The sequence below is a fragment of the Hermetia illucens genome, chromosome 4 (assembly GCF_905115235.1).
Source record: "Hermetia illucens chromosome 4, iHerIll2.2.curated.20191125, whole genome shotgun sequence".
NCBI lineage: Eukaryota > Metazoa > Arthropoda > Insecta > Diptera > Stratiomyidae > Hermetia > Hermetia illucens.
This window is the reverse complement of record NC_051852.1, coordinates 97,160,112-97,185,815: the sequence shown is the minus strand read 5'-3', so window position 1 is coordinate 97,185,815 and position 25,704 is coordinate 97,160,112. Positions and strand designations below refer to the sequence as shown.

The 25,704-nt window shown below is 43.0% G+C and overlaps 2 protein-coding genes across 3 annotated transcripts in view; both read right to left on the bottom strand.

Moving 5' to 3' along the window:
- The window catches only part of LOC119654197 (alpha-tocopherol transfer protein-like), a 29,789-nt gene extending 4,254 nt beyond the window's left edge, over window positions 1-25,535 (bottom strand). Inside the window, exons 1-3 of one of the 2 annotated variants that reach the window (XM_038059399.1) lie at window positions 25,489-25,535; window positions 24,309-24,616; window positions 4,899-5,271 (exon numbers count right to left, since the gene is read on the bottom strand). In XM_038059399.1, coding sequence (XP_037915327.1) covers window positions 4,899-5,271; window positions 24,309-24,613 — 678 coding nt within the window. In that variant the 5' untranslated portion in view covers window positions 24,614-24,616; window positions 25,489-25,535. Of the gene's footprint in view, window positions 1-4,898; window positions 5,272-24,308; window positions 24,617-24,797; window positions 25,116-25,488 lie in introns of those variants that run through there. The other variant, XM_038059398.1, reaches the window with a different exon arrangement.
- LOC119654005 overlaps window positions 1-25,704 on the bottom strand; it is a 62,284-nt gene that overhangs the window by 20,174 nt on the left and 16,406 nt on the right. The window contains exons 5-6 of the mRNA XM_038059167.1: window positions 24,309-24,678; window positions 4,899-5,271 (exon numbers count right to left, since the gene is read on the bottom strand). Coding sequence (XP_037915095.1) covers window positions 4,899-5,271; window positions 24,309-24,678 — 743 coding nt within the window. The remainder of the gene's footprint in view (window positions 1-4,898; window positions 5,272-24,308; window positions 24,679-25,704) is intronic.

Here is a 25,704-nt window from a genome sequence, read left to right as displayed (position 1 = left end):
CTAGGCCTGCCTTAATAAGGAACTCCAGACATCCCAGTTTTGCGCCGAGGCCCATCAGTTCGATATCCCTAAAAGCTGTCTGGCGTCCTGACCTACGCCATCGCTCCATCTTAGGCAGGGTCTGCCTCGTCTTCTTTTTCTACCATAGATATTCCCCTTATAGACTTTCCGGGTGGGATCATCCTCATCCATACGGATTAAGTGACCCGCCCACCGTAACCTAGTCCATCCTCATGAAGGGGGCCAAAAATTCTTCGGAGGATTCTTCTCTCAACCGCGGCCAAGAGTTCGCAATTTTTCTTGCTAAGAACCCAAGTTTCCGAGGAATACATGAGGACTGACAAGATCACAGTCTTTGACCCTATGGTGAGACGTTTCGAGCGGAACAGTCTTTGTAAGCTGAAATAGGCTCTGTTGGCTGACAACAACCGTGCGCGGATTTCATCATCGTAACTGTTATCGGTTGTGATTTTCGACCCTACATAGGAGAAATTGTCAACAGTCTCAAAGTTGTATTCTCCTATCTTTATTCTTCCTGGTTGACTAGTGCGGTTTGATGTTGTTGATTGGTTCGTCTTCGGTGCTGACGTTGCCACCATATATTTTGTTTTGCCTTCATTGATGTGCAGCCCAATATCTCGCGCCGCCTGCTCGATCTGGATGAAGGCAGTTGTTCGTCTCGGGTCGTTCTTCCCATGATGTCGATATCGTCAGCATAGGCCATTAGTTGGGTGGACTTAAAGAGGATCGTACCTCTTGCATTTACATCAGCATCGCGGATCACTTTCTCGAGGGCCAGGTTAAAGAGGACGCATGATAGGGCATCCCCTTGTCGTAGACCGTTGTTGATGTCGAATGGTCTTGAGAGTGATCCTGCTGCTTTTATCTGGCCTCGCACATTGGTCAGGGTCAGCCTAGTCAGTCTTATTAATTTCGTCGGGATACCGAATTCTCTCATGGCCGTGTACAGTTTTACCCTGGCTATGCTATCATAGGCGGCTTTAAAGTCGATGAACAGATGGTGCAACTGTTGTCCATATTCCAACAGTTTTTCCATCGCTTGCCGCAGAGAGAAAATCTGATCTGTTGCTGATTTACCTGGAGTGAAGCCTCTTTGGTATGGGCCAATGATGTTCTGGGCATATGGGGCTATCCAACCTAGCAAGATAGAGGAGAATATCTTATAGATGGTACTCAGCAACGTGATACCTCTATAATTGCTGCACTGTGTGATATCTCCCTTTTTATGTATGAGACAGATAATGCCTCGTTACCAATCGTCAGGCATTGCCCCGCTGTCCCATACCTTGAGCACAAGTTGATGAACCACTTGGTGTAACTGGTCGCCTTCATATTTAAACAATTCGGCTGTAATTCCATCGGCTCCTGGTGACTTATGATTTTTTAGCCGATGAATTGCACGGACTGTTTCTCCTAAACTTGGTGGTGGCAGTATTTGTCCCGCGTCTTCAGTTGGGGGGACCTCCAACTCGCCGATGTTCTGGTTGTTCAGTAGCTCATCAAAGTACTCAACCTATCGCTCCAATATGTCCATTCTGTCGGAAATCAGATTTCCCTCTTTGTTTCGGCAGGATGAACATCGAGGTGTATAAGACTTCATCCTGCTGACTTGTTGGTAAAACTTCCGCGCCTGGTACGGTTGCTCCCTGTACTTTTCGAATTCACAGACTTGCTGGTTCTCCCAGGCTTCCTTTTTCCGTCTGTGAAGTCGCTTCTCCATATACATACGGGAACTATAAAATTCCACGCATACAGTGAGTGACATGAATTTACGGAGGTTAAAGGGGCTCCCTATACATGCAAAGGGGGGATGTAAAATTTTTTTTTTCACCGAATATAGTCGTGTGGGTTATCAAATATGCCTCGATTAGTACTTTCCGAAATTGATATTAGGTTTGACATGAATTGTAAAGTGCGCGAGTAGGAAGTCAAAATGTGCACATTTGTATTGAAATATTTTTGGATACTACTCAAACCAAAAAATTTGACAAAGTAGTGCGCTTGCTTATATGAAATCTAGTCCTCATTCCATATCTGCTCAAATAAACTTACTAATAGTATATTACTAGCTTTTAGAAATTAACCGAAAAACACACAACCCTTAAGTTGATCCTAGGAGTACTTACTAAATTTGCACCATAATAGATGCTGCCGCCATAATTAGCGAGAATAATTGACATTCAAGTGAAATATTAAAACTCCATTCATAACGAATGTACCTCTCTCCAGCCCTTTTGTGTAAAACGAAACCTTATTAAAATCGATTCGATGTCTGTCTGTCGGTCTATCTGTCTGTCATATCCGATTTACTCAGAACCGGCTAAACCAATCCTCACGAAATTTGGTGAGAACGTGTGATCTGTGAATCCCTTTACCTGCAATGGGTTGCATCATTTTGAATTGAGTTTAAGGGGGCGCACCCCATACATGTGAAAGAGGGGTGTGCATTTTTCGCCAAATATGGTCGTGTATCAAATGAAAGGGTTTAGTTAGTACTTCGAAACTGGTGATATTTTTAATACCGGATGAAACATAGGGGAGCGAGGGCTAAAAATGTGTGTCCCAAAAAGCGTAGCAGATCTCGTTTTCAGAACCTATCCAACCGAAAAATCTGAGAAAAATTACAATGGTGCATCCATACGAAATCTAGACTTCAAAATACATCCCAGGACTTTCCGAAGCCGCCGCACTTCGTCGGCCATCTTGGGAGTGGATTCCACTGCATGGCGTAGTCCGCAATGTAACCGTCGGCCGTCCTTAATGTGTGGACCACCCACTTCCATCTACACTTTCCGATCTGGTACCGTTGTTGCTTGTCTCAGCGGGACTCTGATTGTGGTCACAAAATCAACCCGTGTCTTAAGAAGACCGTGGGATTAAGTCACAAGACACGTTAAACCCTCAAGGACTTAACAGTCCCTATCTACTACACTTTCCGATCACAACGCGCACGAGTGCCAGGACCTTGCGCCAACAGCACCGACGCTCTGGCCATGAATGCAGATAAGGGAAGTACGATGACCCGTCCGAATGAGAACCTTGGTTTTGTTGAACTTTACCTTGAGTTCAACTCTACTTGTCTCTCTTTCCAAATTCAGAACTATTTGGCCAAGGTCCATAACCCGGTGAGGGAGAAAACAGATGCCATCAGCAAAGTTAAGGTGCTTGAAGGATGCCACTCTCCATGTCCTCCGGACAAGGCAGCATGGAGAACGTGACGATAACAAGAAGAAATAATATCGGTGACAGGATGCAACCATGGCGGACTCCGCTTTGAACCTCAAAATCCTCCAAGATTTTACCTCAGTGCAGCACTGAACATTTTGCGCTATCATATGTCGTGCTGATAATAGCTATTAGTTTCTCCGGGATGAATCGATGAAACGCAGATGAAGCGAAGATCTAAACTCCGCGCACTGTTCCAAAATGGTCCGGATATTGTGGTGGTTAATCCAGGTGGATTCGGAACGAAAACTAGTCTGCTCTCTATTAATCAAGTTTTCAAAATGGTCTTGATGCGTTCGCGGATTATTTCAAATATTATCTTAGCGACGGCAGGGAGCATGCAGATACACCTCCAATTGTCACATCCAAGGTGGGTACCCTTCTTTGAAATCTTAACGGTCATTTCCTTCTTTCACTATGTGGGAAAAGTCTCGGATTCATGAGATTGAGATTTCTGTACGAGTGGAAATAGTAGAGCTGAAGTAACTGCAGGAGCAGTGACAAATAACTCCGCGGGGAGACTGTCCAGCATGTTACGGTAACTAGCCATTTCATCCACAAGAGGAGGAAGTTCATTGGATAAGATTAAGAACTGTGGTGAAGTGTTCTTTTGCTGCTCGTCATCATGGATAAGGGTTCGACCGTTAAACTCCTTCACAGGACCATCAAAAGTTTTGCGAACAGATGCAAACTCTTTCGTGATGCAGTATACACTTCTGAAATTAGTACCTTCTACGGTATCTTCCGCTTTCCTGACCAGTGCAATAACAAATTCCCTTTTGTGATGGCGCACACTACATTGAACTTCCCAAAATTTCGCCTGGTATCAGAGTTCTTTCGACTCAATGTCTGTCTATCAGTTTGTCGGTCCGTCACATCCGATTTACTCGGAAACGGCTGAACCTATTGATGAGAACATGTAGTCTGTGAGTCCCATTCCATATAACCAGTGGCATCATTTCGCGGTGGGATTAAGAGAGGACGCATACATGCGAAATTTGCATCAGCATAAGGGATTTTATAGGACATTTGAAGGAAATCCAACTACTATTAACACAGTTATAGAAGATAAAAGTTTTCCATTGCATGTGAGTTTATTTCAGTCTAAGACGTGTATGAAGTCATTATAGTATGTCAATTCATCAATATCACAAGTGAGTTCATATGAATGGGGACCGAAAGGAAACATTTTATTTTTCCTGTTTTAGCTTTTTTGAGTGACTGGTATATCATCATCAATTACTCGAAACAGGCATATGTATGTATAGTATGTATATTGGATTTGGAAGATTGTTTATTTGATCTGAAATATCGTTAATTTGAGGTGAAAATGCAGGTGTTGTTAAGTAAATAAACCTAAGTGTTTCAATAAAAGCTCAACTTTTATCGGTGTGTAGATAAGAGACTAACTCCTAGCATCTTTAATCTGATAGTGAACCTAATAAAGACCTGCTTACAAGCTTTTCGCAGTGCAATATATGTAGATTAGAACTGAAATATTTCATTTTCGACAATTTCTGCTTTTTTCGTTTATAATTTTTTTATATTATTGTTGCAGCATCTGTTTATAGCTCTTGAGCCAAAGGGATATCTTTTTGGCTGATAATGCTTGATCAACAAATTTTAGTGTTAAATATTTTCGTCTGACTTACCCGTTTCCTTTTCGTCGGACTCAAAAATCCTTTGAAGACATTAAACATTGCCTCAAAACTTCCCGGCGTATTGATGAAGTGTGTTCCCATATGCCGTAAAGGAGAAGCGTCTCCACCTATCGCTGCCAATTTTTTCATAAAAACTGCATCACTTTGAAATATATGTTGCATTGACAAATTTTCCAGATCAATGATTTCCACTAATCCCGAAACAATGAGATTGTCATCTTCGATCAATTCAATATCTGCCACTAGAGATCCAGGCCGTAAAATCTCGTAGATATTGTATTTCTCTGGACTATAAGCACCTGGTCGTATCAGGCATATTCTTGGACCGGATTCTCCTAGTGGATTTGGTAATATAAGTCCTGTCCTGCAAATGAATGTACCCATTAGTGGGATGCTATATTAAGTCTTTGGAAAGATTTGTTTACGATAGTGCTATTATGTAAGGAGTAAATATTTTTATATTCTAGGACAGCTTATGTGTTATGTGAAATAAGGAAAACTTTTATTAGAGTATTATTCAAACGAGATCTTCGAATTGATTTCTGTTGTGTTTTGTACTAGATCTTACCTGCTTTACTATTTTCTTGATATGATCCTACTTTCTCCTTGTTGTCGTGATTACTCAAAATACGACTAAAAAGACCGAAACCACAAACCTTCTCTTTTGAAAATTGATGCTTGTGTCACCAACGTATTCCGATATTTCCTGGTTATAAGCACCCTCAGAATACATTTGGGATTCGTACTACATGTGTTCGTTTTATTAAAATCGGTACGTTATCTGTCTGTCTTTTTTGGAGAAGGTGGAAATCTACAAAAGATACTGTTTAGGTCACGCCAGTTGTGTGATTTTTACCCCCTAAAACTACCCTCGACACTCTCACGTGCTAAAGAATTACATCATGGGGCGAAGTTAGCTCTCTTTAGCTAGGTCTCCTTTCTTTTATGCACGACGTTCGTAATCGCGTCGATTCCCTCGCAGTTTGTACAATTGGGTGAATTGTCCAATCTAAACCTATCCTCCACGCCCCTTAAGAAACTGGGTGAGATTATAATTTATCTTTCCACACCGTCTCCTTAGCCACTCCTTGATAGTAGGGATCAGCCGTAAAGATCTCGATCGCTCCCAACTTGTCTCCCTTTCGCTGTTCTTTGTTTGGGATAATGGAGAGACTGGCTTCAGAGTGTATGTGCTCGTCATTTCATCTCCCAAGATGTCCATCGGCATCATTCCCGAGAAGAAGAATTCTGCCTCATCTCTACACCATCGCTCCATCTGAGGCAGGGTCTTCTACATCTTCTGTCTTCATCATTGCTAAGTATTTGATGACTGGCTTGAAAGTCATGATGTGATTGTCGATTCTAATGGGTGCGTAATTTCGCTTCGTTTTTTCCTCCGCAAGTGCCAGTCCAGCGCCCTCTAACCAGACCTTAACAGTACTGATTTCTTCGCATGAGTACAACTGATTGATACGAAATTCGTTCAGAGGGTGGGAACTATGAACATTCACTTGTGCAGTGCGCTGTATCGTTCTAAGTTTAAAGGAGGGGGGGTCCCCATATAGGTGGTTCAGCGACTACATATGTATAGTCGTGTGGAGTATGGTACTTTGCGAAGCTTGTCTTAATTTTAACATTTGTTCGAAAGGCGGAGAGCTACCCCTATGCGGTGTCCGGGCTCAAAATACTTCCCATACCATACTACTTAAATAAAGTTAATTATAGTATATTACCAGGGTTTGGAAAATTTACTGGAAACCCCTTTAAGTATATCCTAAATAAGTAAAATGGGCATTTAACTCGTTCCATAGATACAAGTCTGCAGGTCCGGATGTCATCATTCCTGCGCTAGTAATAGAGGGAATGGATGCCCTGGGTCTACACATTCGGAATATATATCGCGCATGCCTAGCAATTATGCCTCATTCGCGGGAATTTGTGATGCGGCAAGACAGCATGGAATCGAACCGTTGCTAATCAGTTGGATCCTTCGCATCCTAGAGTGGAGGAAAATCCACATACCGGTCTATTGAAGCAGGATGTCTCAGGGGCTGCCCACAGGGAGGGGCTCTCTCTCCACTGTTATGGCTCTCGGTAATGGATACCCTACTGTGGCTCCTGGAGGACAAAAAAGACCTAGCCGTAATAATTACCGCGACAACAGCTGGTGCCTCCGCAATGGACTCACGGTGAACGCTACCCACCTCAGCAGGGGCGGAAATCCAGCTGACACAAACAGTCAAGTACTTAGGAGTACATTTCGACTCCAAGTTAACGTGGAAGCATCATATCCAGCGACAATATCAGAAATCCTGTAGATTGCTCTGGTGCTGTAGGAATGTGATAGGTAAGACCTGGGGACTTTCACCCAAACGAATATACTGGATGTAAACATCCATAAAAAAACCCATTTTGATGTATGCATGCATCGTCTGGTGGCCAAGACTGAACTTTGTTAACAGCAGGAAGCTGCTAACGCAGATTCAGAGACTAGGTTGGTTGGTATTACTGGAGCAATGAGTACGACTGCAGCACATGGAGCTATCCTAAATTTACCCACCATTCACTTGGAGGTGAAACGGAAAGCAGGCAATGACGCATATAAACTCGATACCATTGGGGCGTGGAAAAAACATCCAGTAGACCTGATACCGACCGATCATATGGTTTCCAGATTCGTCTTTGAAAAGACATACACTGTCGTAATCACCGAAAGAGAAGAATGGTCGACAAATGGCCATGAGTCTTTTCAGATTACAGACCTAATAATCTTCACCGACGGGTCAGTCATGGAGGATGGATCGGGCGCAGGGGTGTTCTCGGAGAATCCGATTATAGAACTGGCCCGACCCCTCGGAAAAATTACGACCATATTCCAGGCGGAAATATATGCCATTTCATTGGCAGCAGAAGAATGTCTGCGACAAAAGTAGAGGGGTCGCACCATTCGAATCTGTTCCGACAGTCGGGCGGCATTATCAACACTAAATGGCAACGACATATCAAGCCAGTTGGTGTGGAGTTGTCATCAGGTGCTGCCGAGTGGGTGCCGAGGCACACTAACATCGCCGGTAATGAGGAGGCTGACAGATTGGCTCACCGAGGGTCTGGATCCACAATGGTGGGGCCAGAACCAGCTCTTGAAATCCGACCATCTACTGTCAAGTCTACTCTGAAGGGTGAAATTGCAAGGATTCACGCAACCGAATGGAGAAATCTGGACTCTTGCCGGCAAGCGAAAATCCTTGTGAAAGAGCCTAGGGCCACTAGAGCGGCATTTTTGTTGCCCTTAAAAGGTGGGACAACCCTAGTAGGCTCCTTAAACTACCATATGGAAAAGATTGGGGTAGTGGTTTCGGCTGTGTGCAGCCAATGTGAGGTGGAGAAGGAGACGGCCCTGTACTTTTTATGCAGCTGCCCGGCATCCTCAGATCTCAGACGAAGACACCTTGGCAAAGTTTTCTTCAATGAAGAATCTGCACACTCTCTGCCTCTGGAAAATGTTTTCAGATTCGCTAAAGACTGCGAACACCGTAGGCGTGAAGCCATTGAATAGGCAATTTACGGAGATAGTACAATGGGCCTAACAATGGCCTGAGTGCTCGGAGCTGCGGCTCTCTCCAGTAAACTAAACTAAACTAAAAGTGTATCCTAGAGTCATAAGTGCAGTAATATAGACTTTGCGCTCAAATGGAAAAAGAACGATTGATTTTAACCCCGAAATCTACTTGATGGCGGGTGGCACTAATTTTGAGGAGCGACTTATTCCTTCATTCTAGTAAACGGGCCACTCTTTTTGGCCACATACCTAATTTTCAAAACAGTATTTGCTGCTTATTTTGCTCTCCAGGGCAGAGGCAAACTGCTGCCTCACCACTGCCTTGCGGACACCTGTAATCACCATCTTTCCCGATGCTGAGGCTGAGATGGGCGCCTGGCGAACGAAACCGCCAGCAAACTCTCTTATATCTATAATATACAATATTATATTCTATACATGTGTTTTGATAAGATACACAAAGATAGTTTGCCATTTTTGGTCAGTGTCGATGCAAAATGCAAAACAAAGTTGATCGGCATTACCCGGATCCTAAATCAAGTCGGAAAAAATTGGAAGAAAGGTCACTATAATCTTTATAACCAAGGAGGACTGTTTCTTATTTCTCTCCCGTGTCGTCATCTCTATTTAATAAGTGTAATTAACAATTGAGATTTCAACATTTTTTAAAGATTAGTGTTAGAAAGTAATTCAATGTTTAAGTTAACAAAATGATTCATAATTCTGTAGTCAATGCTGTAAATTTCATATTTATCTGGGCTAGCAAATTTTCATTCTATTTTTAACTTATCATTAGCGAATTATCTTGATAAGCGAACGATATGGACCTTGGATGAACCGTCTGAGTGTTGTTTACCGAAAAGATGCAACAAGCGTGTAATGATAAGAGTGGAAATAGGCGATCAGTTCGATCATCCTGAGTGGCCGATAACAACCTAGAGGGCAGAGCTATCCCAAAAATCTAAACAATTTGGCTAAATTGACCGTGAAGGTCCGCCCACAAAGATTGAAGATCCATCAAAGTGCTCGGTCGACACGTTCTTGCACGCCTCTGTGCTAGCCAGGCTCGGGAATGTGGGGGGGGTTCTTTGAGCGCTTTGATCCCTCACGCTTCATTACTTAAAACAACGTGCCTTTTCCGATGCGTGGGTCCGCACCGGATTTTAACTTCGATTTTACAAGGAATTTCGCGACGGCCTATCGATGGACAAACAGAACGCGAGCTAAATTGGAAAATAAAAAAAAACCGGCTCGACCGCGCGCGTGGAGCCGTAAGTCTCCGGACCCGAGTGCCGCGATCAAGGAGGGGAAGATCCACGACGGATCACCGTCTCAATTGCTGTCTCTTCCGCCTCAGATCTTATATGAGGCGCGGCCTCTGAGGTTCCCGCCCTTCCTCGACATCCTCCGGCAAGTTATTCGTTTAGAGGATGTCCCTTTTAATAGGAATTCTGCGGGAGTAAGGAGGAACTAAGGGGAGGAAGTCCTCAAACTACTTCAGATTATTCAATCATTATTTATAAAATTCCAAAATATTAATCATAAACACCAAAAATGAAAATAAAAATAAACAATTGTTCAAATACAAAAAAAAAAGAAAATAATAAAACAAATGAAAAATAAATAAAAATAAAAAGAAAATCAAATAAAAAGAAAATCCAAACAATAACTCACCCAAGTCGTCAGGCCGAGCTCGGTTGGCGGCTGGTGTACCTATTTTTTTTTGCTTTTAAAATTCAAAATATTAATTATTACAAGATATATAATCACACAGCGCGGGAATTCCGAACTCTACTTCTCCGCCAAATATTAACTTTAATTCATTTGATAATTCAGTTATCCGTCCCTTCAATTGTTTTTTCTATGTCTTTGCTTCAAATCACTGTGCCTTTATTATCCGCTAACGATTGAACTTATTCACTGCACCACTGCTTGAAAATCACTTGCGCACCCGAACCCTCGTTCAACAAACACTTCCGTTCCTTTTTCCTCTTCTCCAAAACTTGTCCAATTCCTTTTTCTTCTTCTCCCAGACTTGTCCAATTTCTTTTTCTTCTTCTCCCAGACTTGTCCAATTCCTTTTTCTTCTTCTCCCAGACTTGTCCAATTCCTTTTTCTTCTTCTCCCAGACTTGTCCAATTCCTTTTTCTTCTTCTCCCAGACTTGTCCAATTCCTTTTTCTTCTTCTCCAGCCATCATCATCATCATCAACGGCGCAACAACCGGTATCCGGTCTAGGCCTGCCTTAATAAGGAACTCCAGACATCCCGGTTTTGCGCCGAGGTCCACCAATTCGATATCCCTAAAAGCTGTCTGGCGTCCTGGCCCACGCCATCGCTCCATCTTAGGCAGGGTCTGCCTCGTCTTCTTTTCCTACCATAGATATTGCCCTTATAGACTTTCCGGGTGGGATCATCTTCATCCATACGGATTAAGTGACCCGCCCACCGTAACCTATTGAGCCGGATTTTATCCACAACCGGACGGTCATGGTATCGCTCATAGATTTCGTCATTGTGTAGGCTACGGAATCGTCCATCCTCATGTAGGGGGCCAAAAATTCTTCGGAGGATTCTTCTCTCGAACGCGGCCAAGAGTTCGCAATTTTTCTTGCTAAGAACCCAAGTTTCCGAGGAATACATGAGGACTGGCAAGATCATAGTCTTGTACAGTAAGAGCTTTGACCCTATGGTGAGACGTTTCGAGCGGAACAGTCTTTGTAAGCTGAAGTAGGCTCTGTTGGCTGACAACAACCGTGCGCGGATTTCATCATCGTAGTTGTTATCGGTTGTGATTTTCGACCCTAGATAGGAGAAATTGTCAACGGTCTCAAAGTTGTATTCCCCTATCCTTATTCTTGTTCGTGCTTGTGTTTGACCAGTGCGGTTTGATGTTGTTGGTTGATTCGTCTTCGGTGCTGACGTTGCCACCATGTATTTTGTCTTGCCTTCATTGATGTGCAGCCCAAGATCTCGCGCCGCCTGCTCGATCTGGATGAAGGCAGTTTGAACGTCTCGGGTGGTTCTTCCCATGATGTCGATATCGTCAGCATAGGCCAGTAGTTGGGTGGACTTGAAGAGGATCGTACCTCTTGCATTCACCTCAGCATCACGGATCACCTTCTCGAGGGCCAGGTTAAAGAGGACGCATGATAGCGCATCCCCTTGTCGTAGACCGTTGTTGATGTCAAATGGTCTTGAGAGTGATCCTGCTGCTTTTATCTGGCCTCGCACATTGGTCAGGGTCAGCCTAGTCAGTCTTATTAATTTCGTCGGGATACCGAATTCTGTCATGGCCGTGTACAGTTTTACCCTGGCTATGCTATCATAGGCGGCTTTAAAGTCGATGAACAGATGGTGCAACTGTTGTCCATATTCCAACAGTTTTTCCATCGCCTGCCGCAGAGAGAAAATCTGATCTGTTGCTGATTTGCCTGGAGTGAAGCCTCTTTGGTATGGGCCAATGATGTTCTGGGCGTATGGGGCTATCCGGCCTAGCAAGATAGTGGAGAATATCTTATAGATGGTACTCAGCAACGTGATACCTCTATAATTGCTGCACTGTGTGATATCTCCCTTTTTATGTATGAGACAGATTATGCCTCGCTGCCAATCGTCAGGCATTGATTCGCTGTCCCATACCTTGAGCACAAGTTGATGAACCACTTGGTGTAACTGGTCGCCTCCATATTTAACCAATTCGGCTGTAATTCCATCGGCTCCTGGCGACTTATGATTTTTTAGCCGATGAATTGCACGGACTGTTTCTCCTAAACTTGGTGGTGGCAGTATTTGTCCGTCGTCTTCAGTTGGCGGGACCTCCAACTCGCCGATGTTCTGGTTGTTCAGTAGCTCATCAAAGTACTCAACCCATCGCTCTAATATGCCCGTTCTATCGGAAATCAGATTTCCCTCTTTGTCTCGGCAGGATGAGCATCGAGGTGTATAAGGCTTCATCCTGCTGACTTGTTGGTAAAACTTCCGCGCCTGGTGCGGTTGCTCCCTGTACTTTTCTAGTTCACAGACTTGTTGGTTCTCCCAGGCCTCCTTTTTCCGTCTGTGAAGTCGCTTCTCCGCTCGACGGAGTTCGTGATAAGTCTCTGCGCGTGCCCGCGTTCTTTGAGAATGCAACATTACTCGGTATGCGGCATTCTTACGTTCCGTTGCTAGCTTACATTCATCGTCAAACCAGCCGTTCCGACTCCTTTTGCGGCTGGGGCCAAGTATATTTGTGGCCGTATCCATGATAACATTCTTCAGGTGGTTGTGAAGATCATTAGTTGATGCTTCATCTCCAGGTCCTCTATTTACTGCGGTTATTGCGGCATCCATTTCCCTCTTATAGGTGTCGCGGAGGGTTGTGTTGTGGATGGCTTCAGTGTTCACTCTCACCTGATTGTCAGAGGGGATTCTAGGTGGTATTGTTATTCGAGCTCGGAGCACCATGCCAACGAGATAGTGATCCGAGTCTATATTGGCCCCCCTATATGTTCTGACATTCATCAAGGCTGAGAGGTGGCGGCGTTCGATCAACACGTGGTCAATTTGGTTGAAAGTGGTCCCGTCTGGAGAGGCCCACGTATGTTTGTGGACCGCTTTCCGCGCAAACCAGGTACTTCCAACAACCATTTCGTGTGATCCTGCTAATTGAATAGTCCGCAGTCCGTTATCATTTGTTTTTTCGTGTAAGCTATGGGAGCCAACGTATTGCCTGAATACGGGCTCCTTCCCTACTTGGCTGTTAAAATCCCCAAGTATGATTTTGATATCATATCTGGGACAGGCTTCGAGGGTTCTTTCTACTGCCTCGTAGAAGGTATCCTTCTCCGACTCTGCAGTCTCCTCTGTAGGGGCGTGAACGTTTATGAGGCTTATATTTCTAAACTTGCCTCGCAAGCGCAGAGTGCATAGCCGTTCGCTTATACTTTCAAAGCCGATAACAGCAGGTTTCATTTTTTGGCTGACTAAGAAACCTACTCCGAGCACATGGTTTACTGGATGGCCGCTATAATATATGGTGTAGTGGCTCTTCTCCAGGAAACCGGTCCCTGTCCATCGCATCTCTTGCAACGCTGTTACATCAGCCCTATATTGGGACAGGGTATCGGCTAGCTGCTTATCAGCTTCATCTCTGTACAGGGAGCGCACGTTCCATGAGAAAATGCGCAAATCGTTGTTCCTTTGTCGTTGCCGGGTCCGTCGTTTTAATATCCATCCTATCCGAGGCTCCTGTTGTGGCTTCGTAACGGTTGTTTTCCGTGTAGGGTTGTCAGCCCTACTCAACCCCCAACCTGGAGGACCAGTTGGTACAATTTGTCCCGTTTTTAGGCGCGGGAGACTCGCCTTCATCCTTCTCCGTCTGCAGCTTTTCGTCAAGAAAGAGCTCCCAGCGGTCACCACGTGGAGGTGGAGATAGGGTTTGGTAGCAGAGCTGTTGGTGTTGGTTCAGCAGGCATTTCCCAGGTTTTATGCTCCATCGTGGGTACCAATCCACGTTTCGCCCCGGGACCTATACTACCCTTTGACCACCTTTACAGCCAGCCAGCAAACCAAAAAAAACCGCTCCTCTTTTCTTTTCTCCGTCCTCACTCCACCACCCAAAAAAACCAAAACTCCTCCGCCGCCAAAACTCTTCTCCTTGTCATTTTCCGAAAACTACTCCCGAAACATCTAAGAATTGTCCGCCAAAACAAAACTTATAGACACAGCCCGATGAGCCACCTTCTCTAGATATTTCTCCTGTCCTCCACCAAGAAGCTCCAACCACCGTCCTCCGACCAAAAACCTCCTCCCACGTTCTTTTCTTTTCCCGCGCACCGCTTCAATCTTCAAACAGCAGGTCTCCCCACGTTCCTTGTTTGCGCACCGCTTCTATTCCCGCTACATAGCCTTTCTCACTCGCTAGGCAATGTTGCGGCAACATGCGCATGCGCCTGCGGATGCGGCAAATCATTCGCCTCTTGTCAAGATCAATTCGCTCGAATGCATTGAATAATGTGCAATCTGCGGCGAACATTAAGGCAATTGCACACTATTAAATGCATTGTTTAAGCAAATTAATTAAGAAAGAGCCGAATGAAATTCCGTTCCCGTCGCGCAGCCGCGGTCACTACAAGCGCATTTTTAGAGAAAATTGAGCTCTCTGTTGTGTCCCAAGGAATCCTTACAAAATTTGGGCGGTTTTAAAGATTCCGCAATAAATAGATAATGTCGATAATGTAACAAAGACTGAAATCAACGCATTTGTTCAGATTCGCTCCTACTTATTCAAAACTCTGAAAACTGAAACAGTCTTGAAGAAATAGAAAAGTATCACAAAATGAATCATTTTGAGTGAAAACAGCCTAATTTCTGTAAGTCTTTTTGCTTACCACACTGCCAGATGAAATTGCTTCAAAATTAGCTAAAGAAGCTAACACAAAATAAGAATAAATGTTCCTATGTAGTCTCTATCCAAGTAGTAACCACTCAACGACTTAATTTCGGCGATCGGACTACGCATGGAGTTTAGGTAGTTGCATATGGATATCTAGTATGTTAGATTCCTGATTCCGATTTGGTACCGACAGTCTTTGTTACCTCAGGATGCAGTAACATATAAAATATAAAAATAAAATGCAACAAAAAATCAATTAATCAATCAATCAAAAAAATATACCAAAAGAAACAACACTCATACATTCAATCCGACAACCCAGTTATTAGCGGAATTATCGAAGCAAACCCCTTGTGCGAGCATGTGATCTCGTGAGATAAAAGTTTTTCCCCCGGAAGAGCATTTACATCCAGATAAATTGCCTTTTTACAAACAATAAACTATTCGGGGGAAATCTTACGTAACAACACCAATCAATTAGACGGCACACGTAAGGCACAGTAAGGCTCGTTTCACACATATACGGTTCCATTTGGTTCGTTTTTGGTTCTGCCTAGGTCACTGTAGCAAGCTACGACGGTACCAGTCTATACCGAGTGGATGGCTCAGCATTCATACTGGTGGATGCAAGACCTACCAAAATCTCTACCGAAATAAGGAGTACGGCACCCGTGTTGAAACGCAACAACACGCTGAGACCCGGAGCTCTCTGTTCGCTTGAACACAACCACAGCCCCCATGAAGCTCCCACTAGGGGGTCAACCGCAAACAACTGAGCTGAACGCACATACAACAGAAATACACCTGAAGTATGTTAGTCCAGGGGTTATCCCGGTTCCCATGGTACCAGTATATCCCTGGTAAGGTTTCGTGGCTATTGCCACTTCTGATGAGTCCCCGTGCAGACTCGGGTCTGATCGCTCCAATTAGGCGTTTGGAGCATTCGCCTACTGTATCACGGTGGGCAAGCCAATGCGATACAGCGTCTCCCGGTGCCACGACTATGGAGGTTCTCCTCGGCCATTTGGTTTTGGTTCAGCCGACACGGTTGCCGCCCTGTCTTCCTCTCCGCCACCTCTGAGCACCTGCGCAGAGCACAGAACCTTCATACAAACTGTAGATAGCGTAACCTCACAAATAAAATTAGAGCATTATGTGACCACCTTCATTGCTCCTAATCAGCCGCCGAGTCCATCGTTGTTAGATATAGCTTTTGTCGTCCACAAGAATTTCGCCCGTAACATCACAGAATTCAAACCAACTAATCAACGTATGTATATGCGCCAAGGAAAATTAAGAACGGCCCAATAAAAGAATTCTATAGCCGCCATGAGTCAGTATTTAATTAATTGTCCTCGAACAGCGTGAAGATAGTACTCGGCGATTTCAACTCAAAGGTAGGAAAAGAATTGTTTCTCTCACATCAGGATCTGCATGAGAACATGCGGGACGACATTCACATTGATGTAAAATAAAATTAGCTGGAAGACGCAATCAAGACAGCTGCCGAGAAAACCTTCACGAACCTGTATGCAAAAGGAATATATGGTTTGAAGAAGAATGGAGACAGGCAACCGATGAGCAAAACGCTACATACAAACAATAACGTACAAGGCCAAACCAGATAAATACGTTGAATTAAGATGTACCGCTGACAAAATTTACAGAAAAAAGAAACGAGAGCATATAAATGACGATACTTGCAGATTGTCTGCGTCGAGTCATCGGGATACTCTAACCTGATACAGTTTCGAACAAAGAACTTCTTCGGCGTATGGTTCAGTTACCCGTGGACTTGCTGATGAGAATGCAGAAGTAGCAGTGAATAAGTCAAACACTGAGGAGGGACAATAACTACACTAACCCAAGTTGGCCGAGGAGTGAGTTGCCCCATGCCGCAGAACAGTCGAGGAGAAGTGCAAGCGCAATCCAAGAGTCACCCAATTCACGAAGATGGCTCCGATGGACATACCAAACCCTGAGTATAAAAAATGTTCCAAAGTCAGATCAAGTGCTAGTTTAAGTATGTTTCAGTCTATGGGGATTACTTTGAAAGGGTGCAGTAATTGTGGCTTCGCAGAAAATGCATAACTTCGTTCGTTTTGACTTGTAACGAGCTGACGAGAAGATCTTTTGCTTGTATGCATCATATTTCCTTTTCCTTCTACTTAGCTTCCTTCAGGACCTCTATTATCCTCCTTTCAATTTCCTCTATTCAGGCACTCACTTATTTTAAAAGATGATAATTTTCATTTTCTTTTAAAAACCTTGTTCACAAAACCCTTCTAGCTTTTAAATTTCCCGAAACTCCTAAATCCACTGGAATATTTTGAATCCTAAATTAGAAATTTTTTAATATTTTCAAATTATCATTAACTCTTTTCTTTTCGCGTTTGCTTTCGCCATGCATTACATGTTTCAATTATAGATCTGGACATGCTGCGTATTAATAAATGCATTTCTAGCATTCGTTTCTGATTAAGGCAAAATGTTATGCAGGTGGAACAGCTGATGTTGCGGGATGTTCATTGTGAGTGCAGGTGGGTGGAGATCCGTTCAACGAATGTATTGGGGAAGCATCTTAGACCCAGGTACATAGATACTATTAGATCCCCAATCATTTCTTATTGTAGTTACGCTTTGTTTTCCCTTTTTATTTCCTTCCTTGTTTTCCGTCTGTCTACCTTTCTGCCGATGGAAAGATGGGAACTTTGGACCCCCTTGCATACAGTGAATAATATCACTCTATGTTGACTTCAGGAGGGGCCCCATACATACAAAAGGGAGATATAAATTTCTGTTTTCAGCGAATACCGTCATATTTAAATTTTTGCATCAAGGTAGACTAGGTAATAATAATATCAAAGTTGTAGTATATCAAAGTTGCCAGGTATATTCAACGTATATTCACTACAAGTTACATATTTAGATTGGAACCATTAAGTAGCCAAATATTCTTAGATGAAAAATCAACAAATCCTTTCAGTCTATTTAATTCTATTTTGTGTAACAGTAAACCGATTTTAAGGTTTACTGCCTGTATGTCATTTTTCTCGGAGACGGTTGTAGCGATTGGCACAAAATTTAGTAGAAAGGTGGGAACTGTGAACGCTCATGCATATAGTGAGTTACATCCTTTTACGACGAATTTAAGGGGGAGGTCCCCATGCATGCAAAAGGGGGGTGTACATTTTTTTTCATCAAATGTAGGGTATCAAATTAAAGGTCTCGGTTAGTACTTTTCGAAGTCGGTCTTAGTTTTGACATTTGTTGAAAAGGTGGAGAGTGCGGGAGGTTGAAAGTGATCATTTTTTTAACGAACCCATTCTTATTAACTACTCAACTGACTAGACTCTGAAATACCTTCCATACCGATACCTGTTCAAATAAAGTTAAAAACGGTACATTACTATCATTTTTAGTCATTGACAAGAAAACCCCCCTTAAGTTCACCCTAGAACCACAAAACTGCAACGATATAGGCTACAGCATGGAACATGATTCTGCCAAATTTGGTGAAAATCGCGCTATTACTAACAAAGTTATACAAGGTCAAAACTGTCGCTCTTCTGCAAATTCACGGCTATGAATGTCAATATCACTTGAAAGTGGATATTTTCACATAATATATGCATATTTTACGTACTACATGCTAATGGAACAAATACACACTCAAATCTCTTTATAAAAGAAATACACAAAACCTTTCATACCTGAAGCGTCTAGCTTCCGGTTTCCCGACTTATTTATTTTCTATTTTATTTCGTGTTCGTTAAATTTATTATTTTAACTAGCATTTCTTAAATTACAGCATAAAGTCGAATGAAATTCTTTATTTTAAGATTTATGTTCCCCTCCTCTCTAACTACCGCGAAACTCCCACTGACAAGGGGCATCCTAAATTAATCCCAAGGCAGGTGGGAATCCCAAAGACCGCGCCTCATGAAAATTGGAGGCAGGAGGAGCATCGATTGAAGGTTTAATTCGCCGTAGATCTTCCCTCTCGATCGCGGCACTCGAGTCCCGAATTTTACGTCTCCACGCAAGCAGTCGAGCCGGTATAATGACGAGTGCACCTGACATAGAGGCGTGCGACCGCGTGCGGGCTGAACACTTCACTGGAACTCTATTATTTGGGGGTGAACCTTCATGAGTAATTTAGCCAACTTTTTAAGTTTTTGGGATAGCCCTTTACTCTAAGTTGACTCCGGTTAACCAGGAAAGTCTTTAGACCATCGTTAATTCTCTAAGTCATTACAGGAGGAAATATCGATTTTAATGAATAATTTAGTGTTCATGGATAAAATGTTTAAATAAATTCGATGAATTTTTAGTCAAGGTAGTAATCTAATACTTTTCCAGATTCTTAATTTATACTGTTCATGCAAAAGTTAAGCGCATACGGTGCATGCGAAAAATAATTAATTTACCTCACAATAATATTTTTCAATTAATGATACAAGTAATTTCTAACGTTACGTATTGTGTCACATATTACAAAGAATTTTTAAACTACTGACTAGACTTTGCGAAAGGGCTAACAGCTAAACAATTTTGTTAGTATTAGAATCTTGCCATGAATAAAGAATTTTCGTGTTTTATCACAACTCGAAGAATTTAAGCCTTTATTTTCTCCAGTCAGCCAGCTAGAGACTCTGAGCGATATTATACTCAACCATTAGATCTTATTTTGGCGTTTAGCAACTATCGGAAGGATCCAGTAATTCGAAAGACCGGAGACTACCTCACAGCACAATTAAACCAAATAGAGGAGATATGGACAGCATTCTCAGTAAGAAACGATGTACTGGAAGAGCACCTATACTTCGGAAAACAATACTTCTCGTCGATGCAACGTGAGCAAAACAAGTACAAGGATGATATAGTCCAACGATTTCAGGGCTTAGAAGGCCTGTCAAGACAGAAATTGAAATTGCTATACCAACTTCGGTTGCCATAGATAGCGCTACCTAAGCAGTAAATAATGGTCAACCCGCTTCTCCCGGTAATCTCGTCGTTCTAATACGGCAGAAAGAATCGAAAATACGAGCTGTGGAACATATCATCAGCGGTATCGACATAGTTGAGCAGGTACAGCCCAAATCATATTACAAGAGACAAGCATCCTAAAGGCATTAGGATACCATGAGACGAATTTCCTCAACATCGAAGAGCGGATTCAAGACACCTTAATCTTTCTCGCTGAATGCCGCAGAAAGTTAGAGTCTGGCTTAGTCTCCCCTAGAAGGGCTCCTCCAGCCATCAACTTGCCTCATGTGACTATTCCTACTTTCGATGGCAACTATGCTCAATGACAATCCTTCCACGATTTATTCGGTCATGTGTTTCACGAGCAACAGTTGGGGAGTGCTCAAAACATGTGGTACCTGAAAAGCAATCGCAAGAGTAAAACAAAGCGACTTGTATGTCTTCTACCTTGCTCTTTTTGGTCGCTTTGCAACAAAGGTGATTTATCTAGAGCTAATAATAAACTGATCAACAGAAGCATTCATCAATGCGCTGAAACGTTTCATCGGAAAGAGGGGACACTGCCGAAATTTGTATCGAAACAATGCAACCAATTTTGTACGCGCCATTTCATCCCACTAAGGTCTCCACATTTCGGCGACCTGTGGGAGGCGGTAGCCAAATCCGGCAAACACTTTTTGTTCAGGAACGGTTCACCACCAAGAAATGACAGCTTTGATAATCGAAATTGGAGCTATATTGAATCCAAGACCACTAACACCTCTATCAGCTGAAGCCACCGACCTTACGTCTTTGTCTCCAGGACATTTCCTAATCGGAGAATAATAAATAAATCCAGTAAATGTTCACGACAGAATGGGCATATTAGAGCGATGGGTTGAGTACTTTGATGAGCTACTGAACAACCACAACATCGGCGAGTTGGAGGTCCCGCCAACTGAAGACGACGGACAAATACTGCCATCACCAAGTTTAGGAGAAACAGCCCGTGTAATTCGTCGGCTAAAAAATCATAAGTCGCCAGGAGCCGATGGAATTACAGCCGAATTGGTTAAATATGGAGGCGACCAGTTACACCAAGTGGTTCATCAACTTGTGCTCAAGGTATGGGATAGCGAATCAATGCCTGACGATTGGTAACGAGGCATTATCTGTCTCATACATAAAAAGGGAGATATCACACAGTGCAGCAATTATAGAGGTATCACGTTGCTGAGTACCATCTATAAGATATTCTCCTCTATCTTGCTAGGTTGGATACCCCCATATGCCCAGAACATCATTGGCCCATACCAAAGAGGCTTCACTCCAGGCAAATCAGCAACAGATCAGATTTTCTCTCTGCGGCAAGCGATGGAAAAACTGTTGGAATATGGACAACAGTTGCACCATCTGTTCATCGATTTTAAAGCCGCCTATGATAGCATAGCCAGGGTAAAACTGTACACGGCCATGAGAGAATTCGGTATCCCGACGAAATTAATAAGACTGACTAGGCTGACCTTGACCAATGTGCGAGGCCAGATAAAAGCAGCAGGATCACTCTCAAGACCATTCGACATCAACAACGGTCTACGACAAGGGGATGCCCTATCATGCGTCCTCTTTAACCTAGCCCTCGAGAAAGTGATCCGCAATGCTGGGGTAAATGCAAGAGGTACGATCCTCTTCAAGTCCACCCAACTACTGGCCTATGCTGACGATATCAAAATCATTGGAAAGACCACCCGAGACGTACAAACTGCCTTCATCCAGATCGAGCAGGCGGTAATCGGCGCGAGATCTTGGGCTGCACATCAATGAAGGCAATACAAAGTATATTGTGGCAACGTCAGCACCGAAAACCAACCAACCAACAACATCAAACCGCACCGGTCAACCAGGAAGAATAAAGATAGGAGAATACAACTTTGAGACTGTTGACAATTTCTCCTATGTAGGGTCAAAAATCACAACCGATAACAGTTACGATGATGAAATCCGCGCACGGTTGTTGTCAGCCAACAGAGCCTATTTCAGCTTACAAAAACTGTTCCGTTCGAAACGTCTCACCATAGGGTCAAAGCTCTTACTGTACAAGACTATGATCTTGCCAGTCCTCATGCATTCCTCGGAAACTTGGGTTCTTAGCAAGAAAAATTGCGAACTCTTGGCCGCGTTTGAGAGAAGAATTTTTGGCCCCCTACATGAGGATGGATGATTCCGTAGCCTATACAATGACGAAATCTATGAGCGATACCATGACCGTTCGGTTGTGGACAAAATCCGGCTCAATACGTTACGGTGGACGGGTCACTTAATCCGTATGGATGAGGATGATCCCGCCCGGAAAGTCTATAAGGGCAATATCTATGGTAGAAAAAGAAGACGAGGCAGACCCTGCCTAAGATGGAGCGATGGCGTAGGTCAGGACGCCAGACAGCGCTAAAAGGGATAGCGAATTGGTGGACCTCGGCGCAAAACCGGGATGTCTGGAGTTCCTTATTAAGGCAGGCGTAGACCGGATACCGGTTGTTGCGCCGTTGATGATGATGAAATGTTCACGCCTAAGAAGTAAAAGTCAATTTACCTGAAAATGGAAGGAAATCAATGAAATAAAAAATAAATTTTAGGGAAGAATTTCAAGCGAATATATATCGGAATTGCAGCAACGCCAAAAATGGATACAGAGTTACGACAACCTAAAACCTGGCATGTTGGTGAGTACGAACAAAGACGATATGCTCTGCAGCGGAAATTGGGACGAATATTAAAGGAGGTAAAAGGTCGAGATGGTTTTGTAGCCGAGATCAAAACACCCTCAGGTGTCCTTAGGAGAGCGATTCATAACCTTACACCGCTACCAGTGGAATCCGAAAACAGAGAGGAATTCTTCCAGCAAGAAGGTTCAATACCACCAGAAAAACAGACCGTACCTTCCACCTGCACGCAAAAAGCAGAAGCAGCTCGATGCCCAAAAACTAACAAGAAAAAAATTTCACGCTCCACTTCGCTTCCAATCTTTGCCAGGGCTTTACTTGAAGGTTTAGGAGCAGGTCACTTGACCGTAAACGACTGGAATTTAATAGTATATTAAAAGGTCACATCATACTGGAAGAACATGGAAAACCAGCAAACGGGAATTGAAAAACGCCACAGGAGTTGCAATCAACTGCCCAACCGCCTGCTCAACTACCATACTAAAGTTTAGTCATCTTTTAACCATCTTTCAATTGCGAGATTTCACGAAGCCATAAAAGAAAAGCTTTGAATATTGTTGGTAACCTTGCCAACTTATTCTTCGGAGTGTTGGATTCGAATTATGCGGCAAGGATGGCAGAAACTATAAAGAGCTTAAAGTGGAACAACGAACATGTCCTACAACTAGTGAAAAATCAGACGTCCATCGTGCGCAAATCGTTGGATTTATTTTACAAAAGACAAGAGACAAGAGGTAAATATAGACTGCAGTACAACACCTACTCGGGTGAATCTGGCGAGAAATGCTATCATTGAAATGCCTGATAATAATAATAATAATCGTTGGCACAAGAATCCATATCGGATCAGGGCCTTGAAGTGCGTTAGAGCAATGCATTCAAGACCGTAACGGTACACTACAGAACACTGTAGGAGGCAATGTGGTCAGCATTACGCTCGCCCGAGATTATTACCTTGATTTGACTCAGGTACTCATTCACAGCTGAGTCGACTGGTATCCGACGTCAAATCACGATACAAATCCCGCCTTGTGCTCTAACCACTCAGCTATCCGCAGATGCCTGATGGTTGTGCTATAAAGGAAGAATCTGAAGCTATCCAAGCGCATCAAGTATTCCCGAGCAACCTTAAAGTTTCATCCATACCGATTGGAAACCTTACCGAATTCCTTCTACCATCACATCTCGTCAAGTTAAGTCATAACGAAAACATGGGTGAATCCTTCCTATAAAATTTCACGAAGTTAGAGGTGGACTTGCATAACCTACAACCGCAGGAAGGTCTAAAGGCAACAATATTACCGAAGGACGTTCACCACATCACTTTCAGCTACATTGAAGTCTACAGTATCCTGGCCCTAGTAATTTATCTTTATTGGAGGCACAAACGAAAAACATCCAATGATAGCGCTATCACGAAACCAATACCTCCTCCCCGGACTCTATCGAAACCGGCTTTGACGATTCTCGTCGATCAAGAATGACGGTTGATCTAACGCTACAGGAAGGGGAAGATGTTTATGCAGGAATTAATTTACAAAAACTCATCTCTCTCTCGCAATTCAATTACGTATTACGTCACATATTACACCGAATTTTTAAACTGCTGACTAGACTTTCCAAAGGGTGATTAATATTTAAAGGCGTTGTGCGACAGTATACTCAGCCAGTAGATACTTGATTTGGTGTTTCACCAAATCTAGACTCGAGTACACTCGGTATTTCACCGAATGAAATTACATATATTAAAACAACACATTCCTTAATTTTGTTACTTACCCCAATCTAACTACTTCCAGGAAGTTTGACGTCTCTACGTTTCTATTTTTAAACAGCTCTGGGACAGCAGTCCTTAATGTGTAGAAGTGATCAATTTTTTGCTTCGCCCTTTCAATACTATGTTTACTAGCACGTAGAAATGCTAGCAGAAACTGATCGTCCGTTCTAGATTTTAGGTGGGGCTGCGCTTTAATCCAGTCTCGAAGAATTTTGATGGATTCAGGAATCCTCTCAGGATCTTCATGAAGCTCGTTCTTTGCTTTGATTGCCAATTCCGGGTGTAGTTCCCGTACCTTCAACATCATTACCTTTGCAAGAGAAATTGAGCAAGCGTGATTTTCAGAGAAAGCTAAAATTCCTTTTACGAAGGCTAAAAGGACAGAACATATAGAATATGAATATAGTCTCCATTGGCCATTAAATTGGCTATAAAATCAGATTTTAGCGTCTAGACCCGGCTTAGTTATAATAGTTTATTTTTTGTTTTACTATGTAGCTTTCGTCGATCTCGAATCGGCTTCAGATGATTGCAGGCAGAGGGTCAGTAATAGCGGGAGCAGCAGTAGTCGGTCGATTCGTCCCTCAATTTGACACTATCACAGCTGAAGATTGAACTAAAACCAGCTTTAGCACGCACTATTATTCCAACACTGCTACACTAATCAAACGAGAAGAATTACAATTTGGGGCACACGTCGACTTCATTCAATTGATCCGTGCTTCCGTTTATTGCTCGTGGTAGCTGAACATTATTGAACGCTTAAAGATTGATAAATGAAAGCTAGAATGCGCTCGACCCAGTCGACCTTGAGATATTAGGAAATATATGTATAGCTTTGGGCCAGATAAAGTGCGATATTGGCTGCGATCTGATCTGTTATCACGTAGTCTCGCAGACTTTGAACTATTCACTGGGAATTTACATTTGAACGCAGCAATGAAGCCCAACCAACGATTTGCTGTAAAATAGCTGGTACGCAACGTCCAAACAATCGAGGTCTGTGAAGACCCCACTTGCGGTGTAAAAATATTCACTCAGAAGAAATGTGGAAACTTTCGAACTAGATGCTCAATAGAATATATGTATCTACGTACATCGCCGCAAGATGCATACATATGTACAATTAAAAATGTTAACTAATGGAATAGCTGAAATCATCGTTGATAAACGTGGGTTTACTTTGTTTGGCGGCAAGAATGACTTGAACTTTCACTGGAGAATGATGGTATGATGGTCCGCCATTGGCAGTGCAGGGAGAAACTCTGACCGGTAAGTAACCGGCGATCAAATCGATGTTAATCTGCGATGTAATCTTGCCTAATTTTCCATTGAATCGACGTCATTGTTATTATTACAACCGTGAAAAGTGGACATTGCTATTCTTAATTTATTTTT